This window comes from Myotis myotis, unplaced genomic scaffold, assembly GCF_014108235.1.
Source record: "Myotis myotis isolate mMyoMyo1 unplaced genomic scaffold, mMyoMyo1.p scaffold_m19_p_2, whole genome shotgun sequence".
NCBI classification, from domain to species: domain Eukaryota; kingdom Metazoa; phylum Chordata; class Mammalia; order Chiroptera; family Vespertilionidae; genus Myotis; species Myotis myotis.
This window is the reverse complement of record NW_023416324.1, coordinates 96,821,145-96,845,837: the sequence shown is the minus strand read 5'-3', so window position 1 is coordinate 96,845,837 and position 24,693 is coordinate 96,821,145. Positions and strand designations below refer to the sequence as shown.

The 24,693-nt window shown below is 44.9% G+C and overlaps 1 protein-coding gene across 11 annotated transcripts in view; it reads left to right on the top strand.

The window, feature by feature from the left end:
- DUSP22 (dual specificity phosphatase 22) overlaps positions 1–23,204 on the top strand; it is a 56,995-nt gene extending 33,791 nt beyond the window's left edge. For 4 of the 11 annotated variants that reach the window (XM_036347259.1, XM_036347254.1, XM_036347252.1 and 1 more), the window contains 6 exons: positions 8,406–8,455; positions 17,846–17,920; positions 20,241–20,412; positions 20,869–20,941; positions 21,083–21,267; positions 22,724–23,204. In XM_036347259.1, coding sequence (XP_036203152.1) covers positions 20,287–20,412; positions 20,869–20,941; positions 21,083–21,267; positions 22,724–22,789 — 450 coding nt within the window. In that variant the 5' untranslated portion in view covers positions 8,406–8,455; positions 17,846–17,920; positions 20,241–20,286 and the 3' untranslated portion in view covers positions 22,790–23,204. The other 7 variants (XM_036347258.1, XM_036347257.1, XM_036347253.1 and 4 more) reach the window with 6 other exon arrangements.
- Positions 23,205–24,693: the final 1,489 nt, after the last annotated feature.

Genomic DNA, 24,693 nt, shown 5'->3' with positions numbered 1-24,693 from the left:
AATGGGAGAGACCATTTACGAGCAGTCGTTGTCCTATGTGCTGGTCCCCTAGTGCCTTCGTGCTGGCTTCGTGGGTGGTGTGTACTATGGGCACTTAGAACAGGGAGCTGGAGTGAGTCCAAGGACAGGAGGGGAGAGGGAGGAGGGGGAAGCCTCTGCAGAGGCAGTGGGTTACATCTGGGAGGTTTTCCTGAGGAAGTGCCACTGGGAGGAGTCCTGCAGGAGAAGAGTATTCCAGAGAGAAGTGACCACAGGAACCCGGGGAGGGGGGTAGGAAAGTACAAGACATTTGGGGAGACTCACAAGTAGGCCAGGATGCCTAGAGAGCTGGGGAAAGTAGCAGGGTAAGCTGTGGGTCAGTATTGCAGGACTTTGGAGAGGGTCTTCTTCATTTTGCAAACAGGAAGGACCCACTGGACTCTTTTTTAGCAGCCTAGTTATGACCAGATGAAAATGTACCTTTGTATGTTTTACAAGGGGTACCTGTGGAATACTCCTGAAGTTTCTACTGCTGATTTCTCCTGATAATTCGTAAGCATGGGTTTTCATTCACGATAATTTTTATATGGTCATTTAGCATTAACATTAATTAAGTAATACTGTGCCATTACTTGGTTTGGAGACACTGTTGAAACTGGCCCTGCTTTCCTCATGAGTCACATTGAGTACATTAGCCAGTCCTCAGACAGAACTGAAATCACAGAAGAGGGCTTGCGGTGGTGGGTTTGAGCTGGCGTGAGCCTCCCTCGCTATCTTCCCATAACCCACCCTTATTGGCTCGAGGAAATCGGATGTGCTGGCTGTGCCCATGTTAGCCTTTCATTGAAATAGCTTGAGCAAAAATAAGCATTTGGGTCCTCATCTGTTGATCTGACAAGTCAAATATATGTCATTATTTGACTAACCTGAAAGAAGTCAACAGGTGTTAGAGGTTTCTCATTTGCATTTTTTTCTCAAAAAATCAAACCAAGGGCTAAATCTTGTCTCTCCACTCTGACCTTACCACCCCTCCTCAACCTATCAGGCACCACAGAGTTCTTGGAAGTTGTTATTTGTAGTAGTGTTTCCTAAACTTAGCAGGTGCAGGAAGAATCAGTGGCAAATAGGTACTGTAAGAAAATTCATCTTCAGTTTAAAACCTGGACTTAAAACATGAATTATGTTGCATAGCTAAAGGGCTATGTTTATCCTCTCCTCATTTTCTACAGTTATTTATGTGAGACTTTTGTTACAGTACAAATAGTTAAAAAAGATGGCCAAGAATCTCACCCCTGGGACCTTACCTGGTTTTGTTTTTTATGCTAACTTCCAGTTCTTAGTCTACAGGTATATGTAAGTTTTTGCAGATGTAATCTTTCTATGGGTATACTTTTGTATTCTACTTTTCCCCCTTAAAATGTTATTGGCTATGTGAAAAGTCTTAAATTCAGAAATAATAATCAAAATGCACATGCCAGGTATTGGGTTTGGCTTCCGTATTTCCATATCTGTAAACTGGGTTGGAATGTCCACATGCTTGCTCTGGAGCGTGCACTCTGCAAAGAGGGGCCTCGATAAAGAAGACTGGTCATCCAGTCCAGCCTCTGCATTCAAAAGCAAGTTCAAGTTGGTGATTGCCCTCTCTGGGTTCTTCACAAGTGTGGCCAGATTATTTTTTTTCAGGGTCAAATTACCTTTAGGTTTATATAAAATTCCAGGAGTAGTCAAATTCATAGAGACAGAAAAGTAGAAGGGGTGTCCAGGAGTTGGGGGAAGGAGAATATGGGGTTGGTGTTTAATGGGTACAGAATTTCCATTTGGGAAAATGAAAAATTTGGGGGGAATGGATGGAGATATAAATGTAAATATACTTAAGCCACTGAACTATTTAAAATGGCTAAAATGTTTTGTGTATTTTATATATGTTATGTATAATTTACCACAATGAAATAAAGTGCAAAGAGTAGTTGTCTCAAGGGGGAAAGACTTTTGTTTTTGTAATAATATACTTATCCTAGGGGGATACGTTCCATGACCTCCAATGGATACCTGAAACCCTGGATTGTACAGAACCCAATATATATATATATATATATGATATGTTTTTTTCCCATCCACACATATACTGTAGGGCTTCTCCTCGACATAATCAAATTTCTAGCATCACTCCTGTTGCACTTTGGGGCCATTATGAAGTAAAATAAGGGTGAATTGAGCACAAGCACTGCGATTCCTTGACAGGTGATCTGATAACCTAAACAGCTATCAAGCGCCTGAAGGGTGGGGAGCATCCACAGCATGAATGGATGAAGGGATGATTCGCATCCCAGGTGGGATGTAGTGGACAGGCAAGATGTCATCATGCTACTCAGAAGGGCATGCAATTTAAAGCTTATGAATTGATGGAGGTGTGGAACAGACTGACATACCTCCATGTAGAGTTATGGCAGTGGTTGGCAAACTGCAGCTCATGAGCCACAGTTTGCCAATGACTGGGTTAGGGGGACAAGAAGAGATAAACCAAAGAACTTATATACTTATATGCACAGCCCATGGACATGGGCAATAAATAGGGTGATGAAGACCTGGGGGTGAGGGAGGAGATGGGAGGAGGGGGGGGAAGGGAGAGAAATGGGAGATATCTATAATACTGTCAACACTAAAAAATATTTTAATGTGAAAATTAATTAAAAAACAAAACAAAAGGCTTATGAATTGTTTATTTCTGGAATCTTCCATTTAATATTTTTGGACTGTGGTTGACTGTAGGTAACTGAAACCACAGAGAGCAAAACCTCAGATAAGGAGGGGAGTACTGTATAAGCTGTGGTCTTGCTTCTGGTCAGGTGTGGGATAGTCCAAATTTAAATTTGTTTTAATGTAATGTTTCTTTTTTGTAATCAGTTTTGTTGAGAGTATTGTGAAATTAGCTCTTCATACGGTCCCCAGTTTATTTTGCTCAACTCACTAATGGGTGTTAGATGACTAATTTTAATAAAGAGTTCTGTGTTTGGGAACTGCAAAGTCCAATTCATTGTAACACTCTGATATCTCGTAAATGTGGTTGTCGAAGAAAAAGTGCCACCTCTCTAAGAGGACCTCTCCTATGTACACACACATGCTGCTGCTGGCACTTGATGGGCTAAGATGACAAACCAAGGTTTCCAGTCATTAGCAGTTAAAGTGACTCTTCCATTGCCGAGATGTCCCGATTCTGGCCCTTTGAAAACTCCCTCTCCTGCTACTTACATTTTCTCTTAGGTTTTGATGGGTCATTGCAGAGAATATAATTACATTTTGTAACTAGCTTGCATTAACTTTCTTGGGAGAGAGGAAACAGATTTTGAAGGGCTTTATCTTTCCTTTGAAAAGTAGAATATCAACTAGGTTCTTGAGATGACTCTTACTTACTATGTTTCAGAAAGAAAAGACCAGTGAATTTTAGAAATTGTACTTGAAAAAGCGAGAGTTTGATCTCTTTACTAGTCCTGAAATCAGAATCTTCCCCTACTTTGAAGTCTTTGCTTGCATACCATTTTAGGTGTATTCTTTCGTTTCAGGCCCAAAGGCCAAAACTTACTTTTGGTGGTTACTATGCTTGTTGAAACAGAAAACTGAACAATATTAGGACTTTTGAGAATGTGCATTTAGAAAGCTTTAACCTTTTGTTCAAGAGCCTCTGAGATACTTTCTAAAACTACTCTCAGCCACTGATGTCTAATGTTTCTTTCAAAGCCCAATACAAAAACTTGATCCAAGAGTTTTACTGGGCAGATCTCACGTGACTCTTACTGTCCTGTGTTTTCCTAATCTTTTCTACATTATGTCTGCTGGTTGGTATGTTCCTTGGTATTATGAATATTCCCTATGCGTGTGGTCAGTGTAGATAAGAGCTTTTCTAGAATTCTCTGCCTTTATCCTCTCCCTAGCCCCCTCTTAGGCCATGCTCTGAACATGTCAGGCCACTTAAATTGCCAAAAGAAAGGAGCTGCTCTTTCTTTTCCTTCATAGAAATCATGAGAGTCTTAATGCATAGACTCAGTTTTTGGGAGGGTGTGTGTGTTGGGGGGCGGGGGGGGGGCGGGGGAGGTTCTGTATTTTAGTGCAGTCTTGGGCCAGCTGTCTGAACTGAAAATTTGTAATGTGACATTTATTAGCTCCATAAAAGTTTAATATTAATTGGCTTTCCACCAACCACTTTTTGAAACATCATGGAAAGTACTGAGTTTTTATTTATTTAGTAAGAATTTTCTTTTAAAAAGGAGATAATCAATTTTAGCTTTATGTATTTTTTAAACATTAGAGGTAATGTGAAGTAGTAAATACCTAAAATGCTATGCTAATGGTAATGCTGCTATTTTTAGAACTTACGATTTTTTTCAGATTGTTCTAGAATATTTATATTCTTTTGTTTTACTTTAAGTTTGATATACTTTCCATAATTTAGCTGCAGACATACATAGGATATCCTGTCCCTTATCTCTGCCTCTATGGACCTCAGTACTAGAGACTGGTCTTATATAGGTCCAATTAAAAGGAAAATCGATTCCATATCACATTTGCAGAGCCAGGTCTGTTGCTACTAGGATAATTTTAGGTTTATCCAGACTTCTCATGGTGTTGTGATCCTTCGTGCTGCCCCACTCCTGCAGCTTTCTGAATTAGTAATTAACGGCTATGAACTGTACACATGTGCAGGCATCCAAAGCCTTTTTCAGGTACTTGATGTTCTGTAGCCTGTGGCCTCCAAGAGAGATACTTTCTGTGCTTTGTTAATGACTAAGCCAAGATAAATAGATGGTCTTGGGGGCAAGCAGCTGAGCATTTCGACAGTTTTGACTCCTTTCTTTACTTATTTGCATAGGTTGTTCCCTTCTCATTGTAGATCACAGTGAGGTGCATCTTAGCAGGTCCCACGGGAGCAGGCAGGCAGGAGATCGGAGTCTGCAGAGTCATGCAGTGTGCCCTTGCGCAGCGTGGCTGCAGGTCCGGCCTGGTTTCCTTGCTCACAGGGATAAGGCATGGGTGCCTGACAACGTTTTCCTTCCCCTGCACTTCTTGTAGTGTGATCTTTATGTTAGTAGTTTTTCGCCTTGTTTTCATCATCAACAGACATTTAGTGAGTGCCTACCTACTATGTGTCAGGCACCATTCCAGGGAAGGTTAGTGTTGTATCTTTGAGAGATCCTACCTTATGTTTTATATTTTCTCTGTCCTGCCTTAACAGTATGGGATCCCCAAACTCATGGCCAGAGCTATTGTGTTCTTCCTTAGAAGCTTCACAGATGGGAAGCTGTACATGCCGTATCTCAATCCCAGCCAGTGAAGGAAGGGGAGGGGTACACCACAGACCAAAGTGGCCTCCTCCAAAGTTGCCTTGTCCCTCTCATCTGCTATAGCTCAGGAAGGAAGGGGTCCCCTTTGTCCTTTTCCTGCCTTGTGGGGCTGGCCTCCTTTCCTTGTACATTATGCCTAAAGGAAGCACAGTGCTTTCTAACCACATTGCTGTTGGCATTTAATGCTCTAAATAAGCTAAGAGTTTTTTAGCCTCCACTTCTTGCCACTTTCTTCCTTTCCTTCATTTTTTCTTTCCTCCAATATATGGACTATGCTGACTTCAGATTCTAGATTTTAGATTTTAGAATCAAGTGGCTGTCAGTCAGCATGTATGACAGGCAAGCATCTTCACTCTCTGTGAGGGGAACCATCTCAGCGTCCTTGATTAATTTATGTTGCTCGGACTGATGATCACAATGGAAGGGAAGGTGGGAACCTGAAAATCCTCTCGTCTCTCTGGAAGTATTCTGAAAGAGGTTGGAGGAAGTGTCTGGAGGAAAGAATTTCACAAGCTTCTGGGCCTGATCCATGGCCAACTCTCACTTTAAGAAAAAAAAGTGAGTCATTTCAGTGGTGGATGTATGAAATGATCAGTGTGTGATCTACACGAACAAGTTTGTTTGGCTTCTATGGACAGAAGGAGTGAAATGACTTTTTTTCACAGTATAATATATCCATCCCATTTTCTTTCCCTTTAAATCACTGAGCCAATAGCTGTCTAATTTTGGAGGTGCTTTGGAACTTCAGACAACTGTCTCAGTCCTTCCAGAAGAGCACAGCACTGCGTCCAGGGAAATGGAGACAGAGGGGGCAACTGAGGACGACAAAGCAAGACGTGAAGGAGGAATAATCTGCTGGTTCGCTTTCTTCTGGCAGCTGATCCTTAATTTTTATCCTTGGTGCATTAAAGCCTGTGCGATCTCACATAAAGTGCTCCCATCTGGACAAGCAGTGATAAAACGTGTCTTCTTCAAGGCCCAAAAAACCCTTTGTTGGGAGATGTAATGATTGACTCAAAGCTGGAAAAAATATATGTTTGAGAACTAAGTAGGGAAATGAGTTTTTTTCTAGCCTCTCATAAAAGGAGATAGGAAGTGGAATTCTCTTGTGTCTTCATGGCAGACAACAGGTTTCACGCTGAGTCCGCGTCAGCAGGAAGGGGTTTGTTGAGAGCTTATTTATGGTCTCCTCAGAGGAGCTGGAGAAATAGGATTTCAGCTGAAATTCCCGGAATAATTCCCAGACCACATCATACAACTGGCCCAGTGAGGTCTGCTGCCGCCTCTGCCACCATCTGCACCTGCCCAGCCGGTGCTCTTTACCCATTCTACCCTTCCCATGTCCTGTTTCCAAATCTGCCTGGTGTGGGTTTGTCAGATGATGGAACCCTAAAAGCAAAGGAGGATGAAAAAAGTAGTTGGTGTGGACTCTGTATTGAGAAAGCGGGGTTCACTATGTAAGGGAGCATCAAAACGTGGAGCTGTTCCCTGGCTGGGTTGGCTCAGTTGGTTGGAACATTGTGCCATGTACCAAAAGTTTGCAGGTTCAATTACCGTTCTGGGCCCATACCTAGGTTTTGGGTTCAATCCCCAGTCGGGATCTTTAAGGGAGGCAACCAATCAATGTTATCAATGTCTGTCTCTCTCTCTTTCTCTCTCTCATCAATAAACATGTCCTCAGGTGAAGATTTTTAAAAAATGTGGAGCCCAACTAGTGAGGTTCAGAGGTTGAGTGTTGACTATGAACCAGGAGATCATGGTTTGATTTGGTGGGGGCACATGCCCAGGTTGCGAGCTTGATCCCCAGTTGGCGGGGGAGGGTGTGTATGCAAGAGGCAACCGACCAGTGATTCTCTCTCCTCATTGATGTTTCTATCTCTCTCTCCCTTCCTCTCTGAAATCAATACAAATATAGATATAGATAGATAGATAGATAGATAGATAGATAGATGATAGATAGATAGATAATTTTTTTTTAAATGTGGAACTCTGACAGGGTTTGGGCCAGCCACAAATTTAGATGTTCCTTACAAGACTACATTAGCAAGTACAGCATAGATATTCCTAATGACAGGAATTAATAGTAAAATTTTAACAAACAACTGCAAACTTTTCAAAAGTCCTAGAAGATGTTATTTTATGACTTTGTCTGCTGAGGGAACTATAGTTGTCTATCCTACATGCTTGTCCTTCATTTACTCTCTTACATTGGTTTTTATTCCAGTTACTGATGTATTTATTCCCAGACACTTATTTCTCATGACACAATGGCAAGAGTCCATGAGGTTTTAGGCTACCGGAGAGGAGGCTTAAAAATGGTCCATTTAAGCCTTTATGAAGCCAAGGTTGCTGAGACATCTAGTCTTTGTATTTTCACTTGACACTGAAGACCTTTTAAACTATACTTTAAGTCCTTCTGATGAAGAAACAACTAAAATTTAATAAAACTGAAATTTAACCTGATTTTTATGCAGCATGAATTGACATAAAAATTTTTATAGACTTTTAATAAATTTTATATGAAGTTTGTTTTTTCAAACCATTTATTTTTTTAAAAAACCTGTTAGCTTAGTAAATAAGTTTTGCTTTTCTGGAAAGGAGACATAATAAATCACATTACTTCCCTTGTGTAGAAACTCCTATCATGTAGGTACATCAGTGAAATTGAAATCTCTTCATACTAAATTTGATAAAGAAACCGTACCATAATGTTACAATTTTTAGATATCATGTTAAGGTTTTTACTACCAGTGGATCCTAAATAAAATTGATAAAAATGTGGAACATGTAAACAAGCATGTGAGGTGAGGGCTCTGGAATTTTTACCACTTACTGGGAAGTGCCTAGTTGTTTCACTTTTTGATGCCCCCTGTCTACAAGCTGTTTCCAAACCAGAGCATGAACATTTGTGTACACAGTCATGGAAAATAATCAGGAACCTTAATTAAAGAGTTTTCCCCAGTTCCTTGGCAACAAAAGATGAGTGACAAACTTCTCCTTTTTATTTTTTATTTTTTTGACCTTAGTAAATAGTTCCTTAAAATATTTTTCTATACTGGGTATTATCTTTTATTTTTTGTCATTCTACAGGGGGTTAAATACCTGTGCATTCCAGCAGCGGATTCACCATCTCAAAACCTGTAAGTTGTTTTTTTTCTGTATTATTTGGGGATATTAAAAATGGCTAAAGGACTGCAACGTCAAATACGTAAAGGAGAGTAGAGTCTTGGGGCCACGAACCCTTGCTGCTTTGCACAGCTGCTGTCTCAGAGAGGAGGTGAGGCCCACACAGGTGTGAGCTGCCCAGTGGGGCAGCCTGGAGCCAGAGGCGAGCTTGGTTTGCTGGTGGTCTGTACAGTAACTGATGAGCAGTCCGTAAGAAGAGTCTGGTTTTTAAAAAGAGGACCTCAGATCAAACCATTAGCATGCTCATCCTTTCTCTAGCAGCAAACCCTTCCAGGAGCTGTGGGTTTTGTGTAAAGTAACACATCCAATAGAAATAGACTGTAAGCACAAATGCAATCACACTTAGAATTTTGAGTTTGCTGGGAGGCATATTAAAAAAGTAAAAAGAAATCAGTGATAAGAATTTTAGTAATGTTTTATTTACAATAGTATATCCAAAATACTTCAATTTCAACCATGTGCTAAGTATTTTTAAATGAGATATTTTACATCCTTTTTTTCATATTAGTCTTCAAAATCAAGCAAGCTTTCTTTACAATGCCAGCAGTTCGGATCAGCTTTATGTCAAGTACTCCACGGCCACATGTGGCTAATGGCCACTCTGTGGCACAGTGTATTTGTAAAGTCTGCCCGAGTCCAGTGAACAGACTTTCCTGGTTTAGGAAAGTCCAGCCCTCTGTTTCTTCACAGTTGAATACATCTTTGACATGGTTTTGTCTCTATAAAGAAAAATGTGTCCTTGCTATCTTTTCCAGATCAACGGCCATTATATGGAGACCCGTAGGAGTAGGCTTTGGTAGAATGGAGGACGGGTCTCTGGAGACCCACTGCAGTTATGGCTCTAACGTTCACACTCTTTAGTTTCCAGAAGTGATAAAGTATTAACCATTCAGTGCACTCACAGACACCAACCTCTGCCTCTCAGGCTGACCTTCTGCTGTTATTGGAGGTCAGATACAATAACACTCCTAGAATTACATATTACTTCTTTTCATCAGGAAAGTTAAAAGCTATGGTAGTGTTGTGCATTTGGGATTCCATAGACTTGTCAGGACACATCCCTTGTGATTCTCACATTCTATTGCCTGCAAATCCTACATATCAGAAGTATGGACTGCAGAATTTTACATGTAGGATCCCAAGTATCTAGTCTCTAAAAGCTATCAAAGTGGGACACTAACCAAACTTGATTTTTCACTGCTGCAGAGAAGAGAAATCACAGGCTAGGCAGTAATTTTGTGCAGTCTACCTGTTTGGGAAAAAAAAAAATGGGGCTAGATGCAGACAGATTGATATGGAGAAGGATGAGAGAGGTAGGTCAGGGCACAGGTGGTAGATCAGGAAAGGGCAGGGGTAGATGGAAGTGGGGGCAAATACATTCTACCCAGGGCTCATGTTTTCAAAGTGACTCTCCACATTTCCTAGGAAAAGTCAATCTTTAAGATTGGTGGAGAAAGGATTTTACTAAGATCACTAGGAAAACAGTAGTAGCTTAGGTCTGGAGGGAGGGGAAGATGCTTTAGAGAACTTCCTTGGTTATGAGTTGTGCCAAGAAACAGAAGTGGTTGGGAGGGCATGGTATGTACGGAAGGAAGTGAGCCACTGCCTTTCTCTGAGCCCACAGCAATCTTCTGCCTGTATTTTGGTGGCTATTTTTAGAATGGTTGCTTTGCTCTTATCTCAAACTGAGATTCTGACATACTCTTGAATTTGTCAATACCTAATTGGCTCTCTGACTCTTCAGAAGAATCAAACTGTAGCACATCTGGGCATTTGCTGTTAGGATACATGACCACGTGTACTTTGCGCTGCCCCTCAGGGTTCTCAGCGCAGTTACGAGTGAATCTCTGGGCTTGCCAGGACAGGACCCTGACTTTCCACGTATGAGCAGCAGTGAGTGTACATGAGTGTCCTGTGCTATGTGGACAAGTGAGCAGTAGACCCAAAATTGGAGATCTCAACTTTAAAACAAGTTTCAAATACCTTGGGCAAGTCAGTTCTTTCATCTGAAAAAAGCCTGCCTTTAGGATTTTGGAGGTGAGATCATATATGTGACAGTGTTTTCTATGAACTCTAAGCACTTTTGAAAATAAGAGGATATTACTGTGTCTTGGGAATTACAGAAAAAGTAGTTGAAAATAAGTTTCAGTGTTCAGGCGGCCTGCTTCATTTCCTTGGAAGGTGTGCTTGTGGAAAGGTCAGGTGACAGGAGGGGGATGCAGCTGCTTCTGGCAAAATCAGCCCAATCACCATCATCGTGGAGCCAGAGGACTAACCTGTAAGATTTGAGTTAGTTCTTATCTGTGCCAAATATGTGCAACGATGTTGTTACAATATGTGTGGTTTGCCTCTTTAACCACTCCTTGTATTTAGATGAAAGCGTAGTGTAGGAGAGGAGTTTGCAGTTGGGAGTTATTGCAGCATCCATGTTTGGGGCTAATGATAGAACTGTGCAGAGAATGCACATTGCTGCTGTTGGAGTGAAGTCTTAGCAGAGCACAACCTCTATTGCAATTGAAAAACTAAGGCCAGACCATAGTTCACCAAAAGGCAGAAAAACTGGCACTCTGCTGCTGGGCGTTAGGCATATAGGCATTTGTGTGGTTCTTTAGGGAAATTTATTTTTAAATCCTTTGTAATAGCAACGCTTATGCATACTAAGGTTTTGGGCATGATTCTATAAGTTTTTCTTGCTCTACTAAAATTAAATGGAGAATATGGAGTTAAGCTGAACTTTGAGCATGCCTTGTATGTTAAGACAACCTATGAAATAGCTTTTCTCTTTACCTGTTACAGATGTTTTATTGGAAAGCATCGCATGCCTTCTAAACCAGCGGTTGCCAACCTTTTGGACCTCATGGACCACCAGCGGTTCACGGACCACCGGTTGGGGACCGCTGTTCTAAACGGAAGCATGCTTTCAGAATATAAGCAGACTACAAACTTACTATTGCAGGTGGAACAGTTGACTCTGTCTATATGACCTATCTCATTTTGTGTAGCCTGTAAATATTAGGAACATTTGAAGGCTAGAGTGAACCTTCATTTCTGTATGATCAACCATTGTGGGTGGTCAGAAGATAAATAATCTTAATGCTCTTGCTAACAAAAGAGAGAGGAATCATGTCTCTGGGTAACCCAATTAGAACTGGTAGTTCTTTAGTGCGGTCACTTGTAATTTATGATGCCTGAGAGTTCCTATATTCTTTTCCTTTCTATAAAGGATATAATAATAATAATAATAATAATAATAATGCCTAATAACCAAGACTGGTAAGGTTTTTAAATATTTTTAATTGATTTTAGGGAAAGGGAGCGGGGGAGAGAAAGAATCATCAATGTGAAAGAGAAACATTCTTTGGCTGCCTCCTGTACATGACCCGACTGGGGATCGAACCTGCAACCTGGTGCCCTCACCAGAAATTGAATAGGTGACTTTGGGTGCATGGAACGATGCTCAACTAACTGAGCCACACCAGCCAGGGTGAGAGTCCCCATATTTAATGACAAAATAAATTCTAGAAAACTGTATTGCTTATTGTTTTAAACTTATGTATTTTAAAAATTATTTCCAGCTTTGAATATAACCTAAGGTTTTATTTCCTAAATCTTTACCCACAGATTTCTATATCCACAGGAATTCTTCTGCTAATTTTGATCTTTGAAACATTGCTGTCACTTGGTATTCAGTTGCTGCAAACCCGCTGCCCAGAAAGGTCAATTCTCTATCTTGGCCTCAGTACTCACTAACTCCCCATCTGATCTTCCAGGAACTTGATATGCAGAAACCTGGTTTGAGATAACATTAACACATTAAGACAGTGGTTCTCAACCTGTGGGTCGCGACCCCTTTTGGGGGTCAAATGACCCTTTCACAAGGGACGCCTAAATACATCCTGCATATCAGATATTTACATTACGATTCATAACAGTAGCAAAATTACAGTTATGAAGTAGCAACAAAAATAATTTTATGGTTGGGGGTCACCACAACATGAGGAACTGTATTAAAGGGTCGCGGCATTAGGAAGGTTGAGAACCACTGCATTAAGATTTTAGCTGTTTCCCCAACCACTTTGCCTTGCAAAGTCAAGGCACATGAAAATTCAGATTCTCATAGTGGCGATAACCCCCCAGATCCAGGCTGCCCACTTTGCTTGACTTGTTACAATTAGGGACATCCTGGAGTTTGTATCAACTGCACAGCTGCATGTTCTCCAAGCGGCTGATGGAAATGGGTTGGTGAATTAAGGTTTTGGAAATATTTGCCTTTGCTTTCTCTCTGTGCTTTCCTAGGGAAGCTGTTTTAACCTTACTTCTCTCACTGTAAAATAACTATCTCACACAATTTTTATAGTATTAGGTGAGATAAGTAAAAGTGTTTATGAACACTAAGCATCTGCAAAGATAAGATTTTAATTTCTGTGTATTCAAGTAAGGAGTGATAATGTACTTTGAAAGTGAGTGGTTAGGTGTGTAGCAGCTTATTTTGTTCATTCTTATTTTAATGTTTATTAAGTTGGCATTTTATATGTAGACATCATTAAGGGTATAACTCTTATTTTTCATCTTCTCCTTGGGTCAAATGCAGGAGGCTTGGTCTGTGCTGGGGAGTTGGCAACATTGTCTCATTATCGTAAAGCCTTCATGACATCCCAGGGTTGGGGAATCAAACAGATCTCTAAACTGCTTGAGGTTCTCCTGAAGAGAAGAGGCATTAGAGTACAGAGAGCTGATATTTAACAATTCAATAAAACTTTCTTGCCTCATTCTACCTCCCTGTCTTTTTGTGTATTTTTATGTAGTGTAGCTGATGTCCTCTGTACTCTCTCCTATTTACATTTTTCTTTATTTTCATTATTTAAAAAACAATTTTGCAAGATCAGAGCTAGGTGGCCCTTGATGGCCCTTCCAAACAGATGCATACACACATGAGAACTTACACACACGTGCTCACACACGGCTCCTAAGGACATTGCAGTCTATAGGAAAGAGAAATATGTGGAAAGTGTGTTTTGCATTTTTCATAAGGCTTTAACTTGAACTATTTTTTAGTCTTAGACTATGTCTTTCTAGTGTTTGTAGTGTTGAACTATTCTTTGTGAAATTATTTTGTACTAGATGGTAAAGAGGGGTTTTGTTTTTTTCTTGGGTGTGTTGGTTTTTTTTAGATTGCTTTTATTTTCCCAGCCAGTGTGGCTCAGTTGATTGAGTGTCAACCTAAGAACCAGGAGATCATGGTTCAATTCCCCACCAGGGCACATGCCCAGGTTGCAGGCTCAATCCCCAGTGTGGGGCATGCAGGAGGCAAATGACTAATGATTCTCTTTCATCATTAATGTTTCTATCTCTCTCTCTCCCTTTCCCTTCCTCTCTGAAATCAATAAGAATATATTTAAAAAATAATAATATAAAAATAAAATAACCTTATTTGCCAGAATGAAAAGTAAGGTACAACCAATCTGATTGAAAAATGGGCACAGGATCTGAATAGACATCTTTTCAAAGAGGAAATACAAATGACTAAAAGACATATGAAAACACTAGAGGCCCAGTGCATGAATTCAGGTGGTGTCTGGGGGGCAATCAGGGGCGGGGCCAGCCAGGGGGAGGGGCCAAGGGCAGTTGGTGGGCTGGCCCCACCCCCTGGTCAAACTCCCAGTCGGAACTTCCAGTAGAGGGGACAATTTGCATATTAGTCTTTTATTATATAGGATATTCAACATCACTAATTATTAGGGAAATGCAAATCAAAACCACAAAGAATAGCTATTAGCAAAAATAAATTATATACTAGTGGCCTGGTGCACAAAAATTCGTGGCTTTGCTGTCTGTATGGCTGCAGTGAGTAAGCCCAGCTGCCATCAGGGTGCTGGACCATTTCTGGGCTTCAGCTTACGGAGGCAGAGTCCTCACAGGACAGGACTCTTCATGCCCACAGGGGGATCGCAGCGACCAAGACTTGTAGTCTTGGAGTACAAAGATGAACACCATATGGTGTTGCTTGGCTGCTCTCTGGAGGTCAGGAAAGCATGGCTGGCCCTGGTTCTTGTCTCTGGATGGAGAAGGAGGGGTTGGGGATGTACTGGTCCACAAGGAGGCTAGCACAGACCGAGGAGGAAGAAGAGGAAGGGCACCTGGGCAATACAGCTGTGGGGCTCTTTGCTGAGCCCCATGAAGGATATCTCTGCTGAAGTGCCCTCTGCCTGCCTAGTGGGTTCCCTCTGGGTGGTCACCAGCAGCAGCAGCATTATTGGGTGAGTGTGGAGGACACATGGCCCCAAGTGTTCCCTCTGGATGTCGGCAGCAGCAGCATTATTGGGAGAATGTGGAACATATGGTCCATGTGTTCCCTCTTAGTGTCAGCAGCAGCAGCATTATTGGGTGAGTGTGGAACACACGTGGCCCAGGGGTTCCCTCTGGGTGTCAGCAGCAGCCGCATTATTGGGTAAGTGTGGAACACACGTGGCCCAGGGGTTCCCTCTGAGTGTCAGTGGCAGAGGCATTTTTGGAACACTTGCAAGCTGTGCTTTCCTTCTGAACCAGCAGGCTGGCTTGCTTAGTACAGAATGTGTGGAAGCAAATACCTAATGAGGAGCAGGAATAGGGAACCTGTGTTTATGGAAGCAGTTTGTGGTGCGATGGTGCCTCAGGCTATGCTTCTGCTTCAGTCAGAGGGTGGAGCAATATCAGAACCAGAGTCGTGGGTATTTCCCACTGTGGAGGAGGGTGTTTAATGGCCAGGGCTTGGGCTTATGTCATTAGCTTCCCTGGAAATAACCCCCCACTCCCTGCAACACACCAAAGCAGTAGTGAGCACGCCTGCCTCCTGGCTTTTCTTGGAAAAGGCATTTCTAGGAATACTGCCTGGCTTGGCCTCATGCCTAAAGTGTCATGAGTCAAGTTTCCTGGCAGGGCTCTGAGCAGGCACTTTGTTGGCATCGTTGCGCCCCTGGGCCAGGCACTGTGGGCTCTGCAGGGTGCACAGGAGCCCTCATGGGCTCGTTTGCACTTGCACTGGATGCAGTTAGAGCTGGAGGAGTAAGGTTCTGGTGGGGGCAGAGTGAGGGCCCGTCCTCAGCCCCTCAGTTCCTTTACACACTGTCTCTAGGCCATGGCAAGCTTAGATTTGCCCTCCTGACCACACCCACACCCCCCACCTCTTATTCTGAGATGTGACAAGGCTGCTCTTGAACCCAGATACACTCCACAGTGCTTAAGACCTAGGTTCCATTGTGCACATAGTTTGGGATGTGCAAGTATAAAAACTGGACGTAAGATGTTCCCACTCCGAAATTTCAGCAAAAGGATTCGTGTGTCATCTTTGCAAGATCTTGGTGATTGCCACAGCACCCACCCTGTCCCCAGACAGCAAGGCTTGCCCGCCTGGTGGAGCACTGTTAGCTCCTGTGTCACTGGATGCTTTTGCAGTGCTCCCAGGCAGTCTGTGGTTTATGCACTAAGGCAGTTGTCATTTATTCCTAGGTGTGCTCTTCTCTTTTTGGTTGCCTTCTTCTTCCCTGCTATCTTATCCCGGATGCAGCTCTTCCACGAAGGATAGGCTGTACCACAGGCTGTGGCCTGGGAGGCTTTTCCAGATCCCCTGGATGTCCTAGTGTGGCTGGCCTGGTGACAAAGGCATGCACACTCTAGCTGCACCCTTGGCCACTAGCCTCTAGTCAGGGGTGGGCCTGGCTTCTGGGCCGGCTGTCCGGCTCGGATATACAGTCAGACCCACTTACCCCTGTCCCGTCTCCCCTATGCAGTGGCCTCCAGAGGAGGACAGGTCACACTGTGTAAACCACGAAGCCAATTGCAGACAGCAGCCTATAGCCACTCCTAAGCCAGAAGAGTTGGCTCCATGTGTTTAAAACTGTTGAATTAGTTGCTGATATCAGGAAGATTGTATTGATTGTAGGTAATAGAATATCTGATTGACAGTGTTTTAAGTTATAAAGACATTTATTACTTAACTCCTTGACCCAGAAGTCTGAAAATGAATGCTCCCAGGCCTAGGCAGCAACACCTTGATGTCCCCTATCCATCCTGCTACCCTTCCACTCGAGGCCTGTCACCTGTGGTCCCAGGCATCTGATGCAGTTCTAGGCAGAGTGCTCACTTCCAGTGCCCTGGCAGGAAGCCTAGGGCAGAGATAGCTTTCCTTTCATCAGAAGGAAAACTTTCCCAGAAATCCCCACCACAAGCTTTCCCTTCACTTCTCAGGCCAGAACTGAAGAGAATAGGGGATTCTGAAGACTGAGCTTGCTGCTGCCCCAGTGAAGTCAGTGCAGCCGAACATGCTCCGCCACCTGCAGAGCCAGAGGGTTTTCCTGCATGCTCCCCATTGCTGGGTTTGAGAAATGGGAGACTGAGCACCGAACCCTCACCTGCTTGCAGCACCTGGCCTTCGGGCTGGGCTCACCCCGTGCTTACACCCCTCCACACAGTTTCATGGCTCCAACCCCGCTCTGAGGACTCTCAGCACTAACACTCAGATGTCAGGTTCCCATCAGGAATCTTTTCTTGCCCACTTTACACCAAGCCAGTCTTTGGGAGTAGAGTTGCAATGCCCTGAGTCACTTTGCAGATTTATGCCTGTCCCAGAACAGCTAGGCACCTGAACTTAACACTACAGAACTTCTCTGCAGTCAGTGCCTGTGGCGATCATCGCATCGCACCTGGATTTCCCATTCTGACTAGACACATGGCAGCAAAGCTGAGAGTCAGAAGTGAGGGTCGTGGATTATTGTCCTAGAGAACTTCAGAATCCATGGAGCATGTTGGCATGTAAAACATTATTCCCACTACAGCAGAGGTTAAGGGGAGCCACGGGGCTTTCCTGAGGCCACACAGCCACTAAGCTACTGAGTGGGTAGGCGTTGGAGCTGCAGTTGTCATTTTCCACAGAGCTCTCCTGTCACACAGACAGGACAGGAGGAGGCCGGTGTGGAAGACTTACTGGTTGTTCAGAGTGTCAGAAGTAAACTAGCTTTTCGGACTTAGGGAGCCTGCATAACGTGGGCACCTTCCTCACCAAAGTGGCTGTAGGGTTGCCGGTGTGCTGCCGAGCATCGGGGCCAGACTGACCGTGGGCTGGGCAGAAGCCACCCACCATGACCACCAGTCAGTGGCAGTAGACAAATTCCAAGCAGCCCAGATGTGGGCAGCTCCCAGGCCTCAGCTCCCCAGGCCTCGGGGCGTGTGATGGGCGCTGACACGCAGGCAGCTCTGCCCAACAGTGTGGCTGGGAAGCTGAGTGGCCGAGACCTTCTAACAAACCTCAGGTGGACTTTTTACCATGTGTTGAGTAAATGAATGTCACTTCTCTCTTTTTCTCCCCTCAGGACAAGACATTTCAAAGAAAGTATTAAATTCATTCACGAGTGCCGGCTCCGGGGAGAGGGCTGTCTTGTCCACTGGTATGTATGCCTCTTGCCTGAAAGCCGTTCAGCTTGGTCGATTCTCAGGGCTTCCCTGTGTGCAGTTAATTATTTCATCTCCTAATGGTTTTTTTCCTCCCTCGAAACCTCAGACACACACCCCACTTGAGTCTCCTCTTTGTTCAACACCGTTGGCCTTCGTTGAGAGAGAACCCTAAAACAGGTTTTTCATCTTCACAGGTAGGACTTCTGTAGGGACTGTCAGGCCCCTGGACAGCAGAGCCTTTGTGGCCAACCTCTGCCATTCTGTCAGAGCAGCCTCCCTGGAGGGCACAGACTGTAGGTTTGTTCCTGAACCCTCAGGGTCTTTGAGAGCACAGTTCCTTCCGCAGAGCTGTGATTGCATGTGTGGTGGTAGCACCGCATCACTGTAGTACTGCGTCACCGTAGCACCAGAGTGGCGGCTCTCTCTCCATCTAGATTGGGACTTTGTGTGTGTTTGGCTTTGAAAGGATCTGAATAGACTTAGAATTAAGCAGTTACATACATCTGTGCCCCTCGATTCGGCTGTCCTCTGGGTGTGGATGTAGATACACATACATGTACATGCATGTATACATGCACTGCAGAGGAAGGGACTGGGACAGGTGGAGCTGAAGGACAGCACACGGAGCCTGGCGCAGAGTGAGCTCTCCGAGTGTCGGCTCTCACTTCACTCCCTCATTCTTCTGTCTTCCTCTGGCAGCATCACTAACCTGTATGGGAGCCAGCAGCCAAAGTCTGGAGCCATGCTCAATGTCAGAGTGCAGGCTGAGTACCTGCCTCTCTGCCTTGAATGAGGCTCGATGTTGGCCAGCAGCTCGAGTCCCTATTGCAGTGAAGCTCTCTGGAAATACACTGGCGCCACTGGGCGTGCCACTGCCGAAGTGGGGGGCAGCCCTGGTGGCAGAGGGGGTCCAGTGCACAGTGTCCACAGGGGTCATTCATGAGAACTGTCATTTGTCCTAAGGGCCAGGGACCTGTCATGGGGTAGCAGAAACATAGATAGTTTGATTGCTTAAAAAGGGTGTTCTGCAGTTGTATAAAGTTCTTGAAATAGAGTGCTTATTTATTTTACTTTTAAAAAGAGTAGGACATGTTATAAATACAAATGGTGGGTTTTGTAGCATTGTTTGCCTTTTCATTAAAGCTCTTTGGGGCCATAGCTGGTTTGGCTCAGTGGATAAAGCGTCAGCCTACAGACTGAAGGGTCCCAGGTTTTATTCCTGTCAAGGGCACATGACTGGGTTGCAGGCTTGATCCCCACCCAGTAGGGGGTGTATAGGAGGCAGCCAATCAATGATTCTCTCTCATCATTGATATTTCTACCTCTCTCTCCCTCTCCCTTCCTCTCTAAATATATATATTTGTGTGTGTGTGTGTGTGTGTGTGTGTGTGTGTGTGTGTCACTTAGGGAGTGCAGTTGGAGCCATTTAAAGGGCAGTTTTGAACTCCTTTCTCTACCTGGACTTCTAGGGTTCCAGGTTGCAGCTCAAGAAGATGTATTTTTTAAAATATATATATTTTATTTTATTGATTTTTTTACAGAGAGGAAGGGGGAGGAATAGAGAGCTAGAAACATCAATGAGAGAGAAACATCGATCAGCTGCCTCCTGCACACTCCCCACTGGGGATGTGCCCGCAACCAAGGCACATGCCCTTGACTGGAATTGAACCTGGGACCCTTCAGTCCACAGGCCGACACTCTATCCACTGAGCCAAACTGGTTAGGGCGAGAAGATGTATTTTTTAAAAGCTTTCATTATTTCTGAGATAAAGCCTTACGGAAGAGACATCACATCAAAGTGGTTTATTAGTGTTATTACCATATTGATAATATTATTTATATTTAACTATCTGTAGGTCTCATAGTCTAGGAATTTGTATTTCATACAGCTGTGCAAATCTGAATATAGGCTTTTCTCAAAATGAGAAATGTGCTAAACTTCCCCATCAGAAACCGTTACTAGAACACTCCAAATCTGACGCAGCACAGCCTTTCCTTGACCACCTTACTTTGCATATGCATTTACAATAGGTCCCCTACTCAGCCTGCTAAAGACACGTAACCCTTACTGCCCGCAGAGCATACACCATGGCTGAATTTCAGAGCACGTGTGTGTGTGCTCTCAGGTCCTCTGCCTGGTTGTGTCCATGGTTGAGGGATTTCCAGGTAGCATATTGGCTTGCTGTCCACTCGCAATCCAAGGCAGGAAGACTCTAGAATCAGATCCATAGAGTACTTGCTCCAAATGGATCAGAAGGTAGACTGCAGACCCTAAACCTTCCTTGCCCATGGGCCATTCTCTTGGCCCCACAGCCTGGCCGGTGTCTCCAGGAGTGTGACTCTGGTGATCGCGTACATCATGACCGTCACTGACTTTGGCTGGGAAGATGCCCTGCACACTGTGCGTGCAGGCAGGTCCTGTGCCAACCCCAACCTGGGCTTCCAGAGACAGCTCCAGGAATTTGAGAAGCATGAAGTCCATGAGGTAACTGTGCTCCAGGGACTCGGGAGGTACGCAGCACACCCTGGGAAGGTGCCTGTCTTTCCACACACCCCTGGAAGCATGGAGGTTGAAGTTGGAGAGGCCCACAGAGGACATCTGGTCCAAGGACACCTTACCTGAACCCCACATGAAGTCCTCCCTGGTCCCTTGTTCACTAGCCACAGCCACAGGATATCACCCTTTACCATCTTCCTTGGGCCCCGTGTGCTTCATTTCTCTCCCTGGGGGTCAAGTACTGTTTTCTGGGTTTGGCTGACATTCATGTCCTCAAGCCAAAACCTGAAGAAGCAGTAATTTCTCTTCTTTGACACTGCCTGGCCAACCACAGAGCTGTGACTGCCCATGCCCATGTATTTGCCAGTTTGTATGTAACACGTAAAAGTCTTACATGCATGCCGGTGTGTGTGTGACGTTTGCTTTTCTTTTCAACTCCTTCAGTACCGGCAGTGGCTGAAGGAGGAGTATGGAGAGAGCCCTTTGAGGGATGCAGAAGAAGCCAGGAACATTCTGGGTAAATATAAAGAGCAGGGGCGCACGGAGGCCCCGCCCAGCGCCTGGAGGGAGAGCAGCTTTCAGGCCCTGCCTCCTCTGGCCTACAGCAAGTACCCTACGGAGACCTAACACTGCGACCTGGTGCCTGCCTTTCCGCCAGGCGACCTGGTGTATGGGGTGCCACCTCACCTCGGAGGACAGGAGGGGAGGCTGGCGAAGAAAGTGGATCCAGGCTCCTATCCAGGACCTCCCCAGCCCTGTCTCAGGCCCTTCCACTCTGTCTTCCCAAAACTTCTGCACTGTCTGGAGGCTGCTCGCTGCCCACAGTGTCACTTGCCTCTGAGGGTCAGTGTGCACGTGTGTGTGTGTGTGTGTGTGTGTGTGTGTGTGTGTGTGTGTGTGTCTCTGCATGCATCTGTTTGCATGTGTGAGTGTGTGAACAGTGACGAGCACTCTCAGTCCACACTGCCAGCTGCTACCACCCCCTTTCCTTTTGCCCAGCGCTCGCAAGTGAGGGCTTTCCTGTCAGCATCTGCAGTGCTGTGCAGCCAGAAGCAGCCCTTGTCTGTGAACACGCACTGAGAACTTAGGCAGTGGCTGAAGGCAGCCGCCCCCAGAGCGCAGGTGGCCATGTCAGGGCAGCACGTTGCCAGACTCCCTCTGAGATGGCTTCAGGTACCTTGGAAGGTGGTGGCGGTCAGTGTTCTGACCATTGCCTAGACTTAATGACTGCCCCAGGCCTGGGCTTCCTGCTGCCTCAAGTCAGGTCCCCTTGGAGCCCATCATGTCCCCAGGTTCTGTGTGGTATTTGTTTTCTCTGGCACCCACTGCATTTTAGTTCTATGGGGAGCACTACCAATTCAGCCAAAGCTGTATGCTCTGAATGCCCTGCCTTTCTCTTCCCTCCAGCTTCACTGACTCCCAACCACTTGCTGTCTCTCTCTGCCAGGGGCCCTTCCAAAGGCTTGCTCGTACCTTTAGGTAGTGGGAAGAAAGAACATTTATTAGGCATTGTAGCAGTTTGCATTTAAAAATACAATTTTAAATGTGCACTTATTGAGCACCTTTGTGTATGCTGTGGATTTGATATTTGATCTCAGCTACCTCATTAAATGTTTTTTGAAAAGGTATTTTTTGTGGTTCCAGTCAACTCTGCCTCATAGTTAAAGATGTTTGGTCGTGATTGTTTTCTGAAGCCAAAGGGAAAAGCATCAATGTCACTGAGCTATTTAAAGTTTCTTATTTGGGCTCCAGTAATGCTTTCTGGTGGGTGAAATTCCACATTCAGGCCACGGCCAGCAGGCAGCAGAGCACCTACAGCTGCAGCGTGGGCCAGCGGGCATGCCGGCGTGCTGCAAGCATTTCTGTGCCCCAGCCTTTGTACAGCTCCAGTGCTTCAGCGCGCAGAGCCACGGAATGGAAACCCATCCCTGGCTTCTCCCTAAGGAGGTGCTGCACTCTTTCTCTGATGCTGCCACACAAGGAGCCTGAGTAAGAGGTTTCCCGTGCTTTTAGAGGGTGTCACAGGTGAGCTCTTGGGGGATCGGGACAATGACATCTCCCAACTCTACGGGCGTACAGGCCCCAGGTATTCAATAAGAAACGTGGCCATGGACCTCCCACATACAGATGAAATAATTTGCCTATGAAGTACACTTTTCCTTAAACCAAAAATAAATGTAAATATGTTAACTAGAAAGTATTGAAGATATCAGTTTGAATGCTTAAACGTATGTTCACTTATGAGCATCAAAATATATTCCTGTAGGTCCTGAAATGCTGTCTTACTATTTGTTGCCAGCACTGTTCTTTCTCCACAGCCACACCGGGCGTTTTGAAGTACTGGGCCTTTCTCAGAAGACTGTAACGCACCTGAAGTCGGACATGCTGCAGAGCCACCGAGTTTAGTCTGGTGCTGCCAGAAAGAAAACCTAGAGTTTAAGTGTCCAGAACTGTTTTGTGAACTTGTCTGTTGTTTTAAATGGAGTACCTGTGTAATCGTGTTGTTACATGTTGAGCACTGAGGACACTCTTAGCGAGAGGACATGTTTTTGCCTTAATTCCAGTGCTGCGGCGATGCCTTTGACCACAATCTTGGTGCCTGGGCAGCAGTCTCGACAGTCCTGCTGCCATCCTGACTGTAGCCTCTGGTCACGTGCTTCAGTCTCCCAGCTGGCATATCTCTCTTGGTGTGTCTTACCCATGGTTTATGTTCTCTCCATGGTGACATTTACCAACAGCTACACACTTTTATTAATAAAAGGTAGTGTAGCCACATTTAACTTTGTGTTCAGAGCATCCTTCCTTAGCTAAGGCATGGGCGGTGCGTGTTCCTGCCTGGGAGGGCCATGAAGCAGGTTCGGAGCCTGCTCCTCCAGCACAGATGCTGATTTTATTTTAGAGGCTGTTTTCCTCCGGGGGAAGTACAGCAGACACTAGGAAATGTGAACCAATTTCTCCATGGGAGAAAAGTCAATCATCCATGAAAGCAAGAAGTTCAGAGACAGGAGCTGTGTGCTGCTGCACAGGGTGGGAACTGAATGCCAGCAGTCTGAAATGATTGCCTCTCCCACACAGATGGCCCAGCCACTCCCCTGCCCCCCCCCATCCCACCCCCCAGCACTGCTGCAGGCTGTTGAGCGAAGGTTCTGATTCCACCCCCAGCTTCTAATGTGAAAAACCACAAACTGGCTCCAGGAACAATTTAAGTTGACTTCCTACATTGTCCTTGTTTAAATCCAGTTTGGAGGGTGGGAGTGCTGGGGTGTAACTTTTTACTTCAAGTACAGGTTTGGCTTGAACTACAGGCAGGTGTGCATGGGCCCCGGCTTGCCATGTGTCCCAAGTTTCTGCTTCCAGTGCCTGGAAGCTCCTGGCAGGGGGCTGGAGCTGTGTTGGGCTAATCTGGTAGCAGCTCCTGATGGCTGAGATGACATGGCATTGATTAGTTTGTGGCATAAATGTTTATTCTGACTCAGCAGGCTTGCAACCAGTTTGACCCAGTGGATAGAGAATCGGCCTGTGAACTGAAGGTTCCTGGGTTCCATTCTGGTCAAGAGCACATGCCTGGGTTGTGGGCTCGATCCCCAGTAGGGGCTAGCAGGAGGCAGCCAATCAATGATTCTCTCTCATCATTGATGTTTCTATCTCCCGCTCCCTCTCTGAAATCAATAAAAACATATTTTAAAAAATTTTTTAAAGATAGTCTTGACTATGCCTAGATGTTGGAGGCAGAGGCCTCTTCTCTGCCCTGGTCAGGCCCAGTGGTTAGGTCACACTTAAGATGGGGGAGCAGTGGACTCCTGCTGCCCCAGGGCCTTGATTTGTGAAACAAGATGGTTGTGGCCCAGGCAAGTTTTCATAGGCTATTTTTTTCTGTCATTTACTTTTGCACAGATCCTTTCTAGCCTGAAATTCAGAACCATGGCCTACAGTGAAGGTGACTTAACTGGGTCACCTGCTCTAACCTCCACTCCATCCAGGTATCTGCTCACTCACTCCACTCCACTGAGGTTTCTGCTCACTCACTCCATTCACCTCCATTCCATTCAGGTTTCTGCTCATTCCACTCCACTCACTTCCACTCTATCCAGGTTTCTGCTCACTCACCTCCACTCCACTGAGGTTTCTACTCACTCACTCCATTCACCTCCATTCCATTCAGGTTTCTGCTCATTCCACTCCAGGTATCTGTTGATAAACCCTCTCTGCCCAACGTGATTCTTTGACTTCAATCATGTTTTTCAGAGTACCTTAATTAACCTTGAGTGT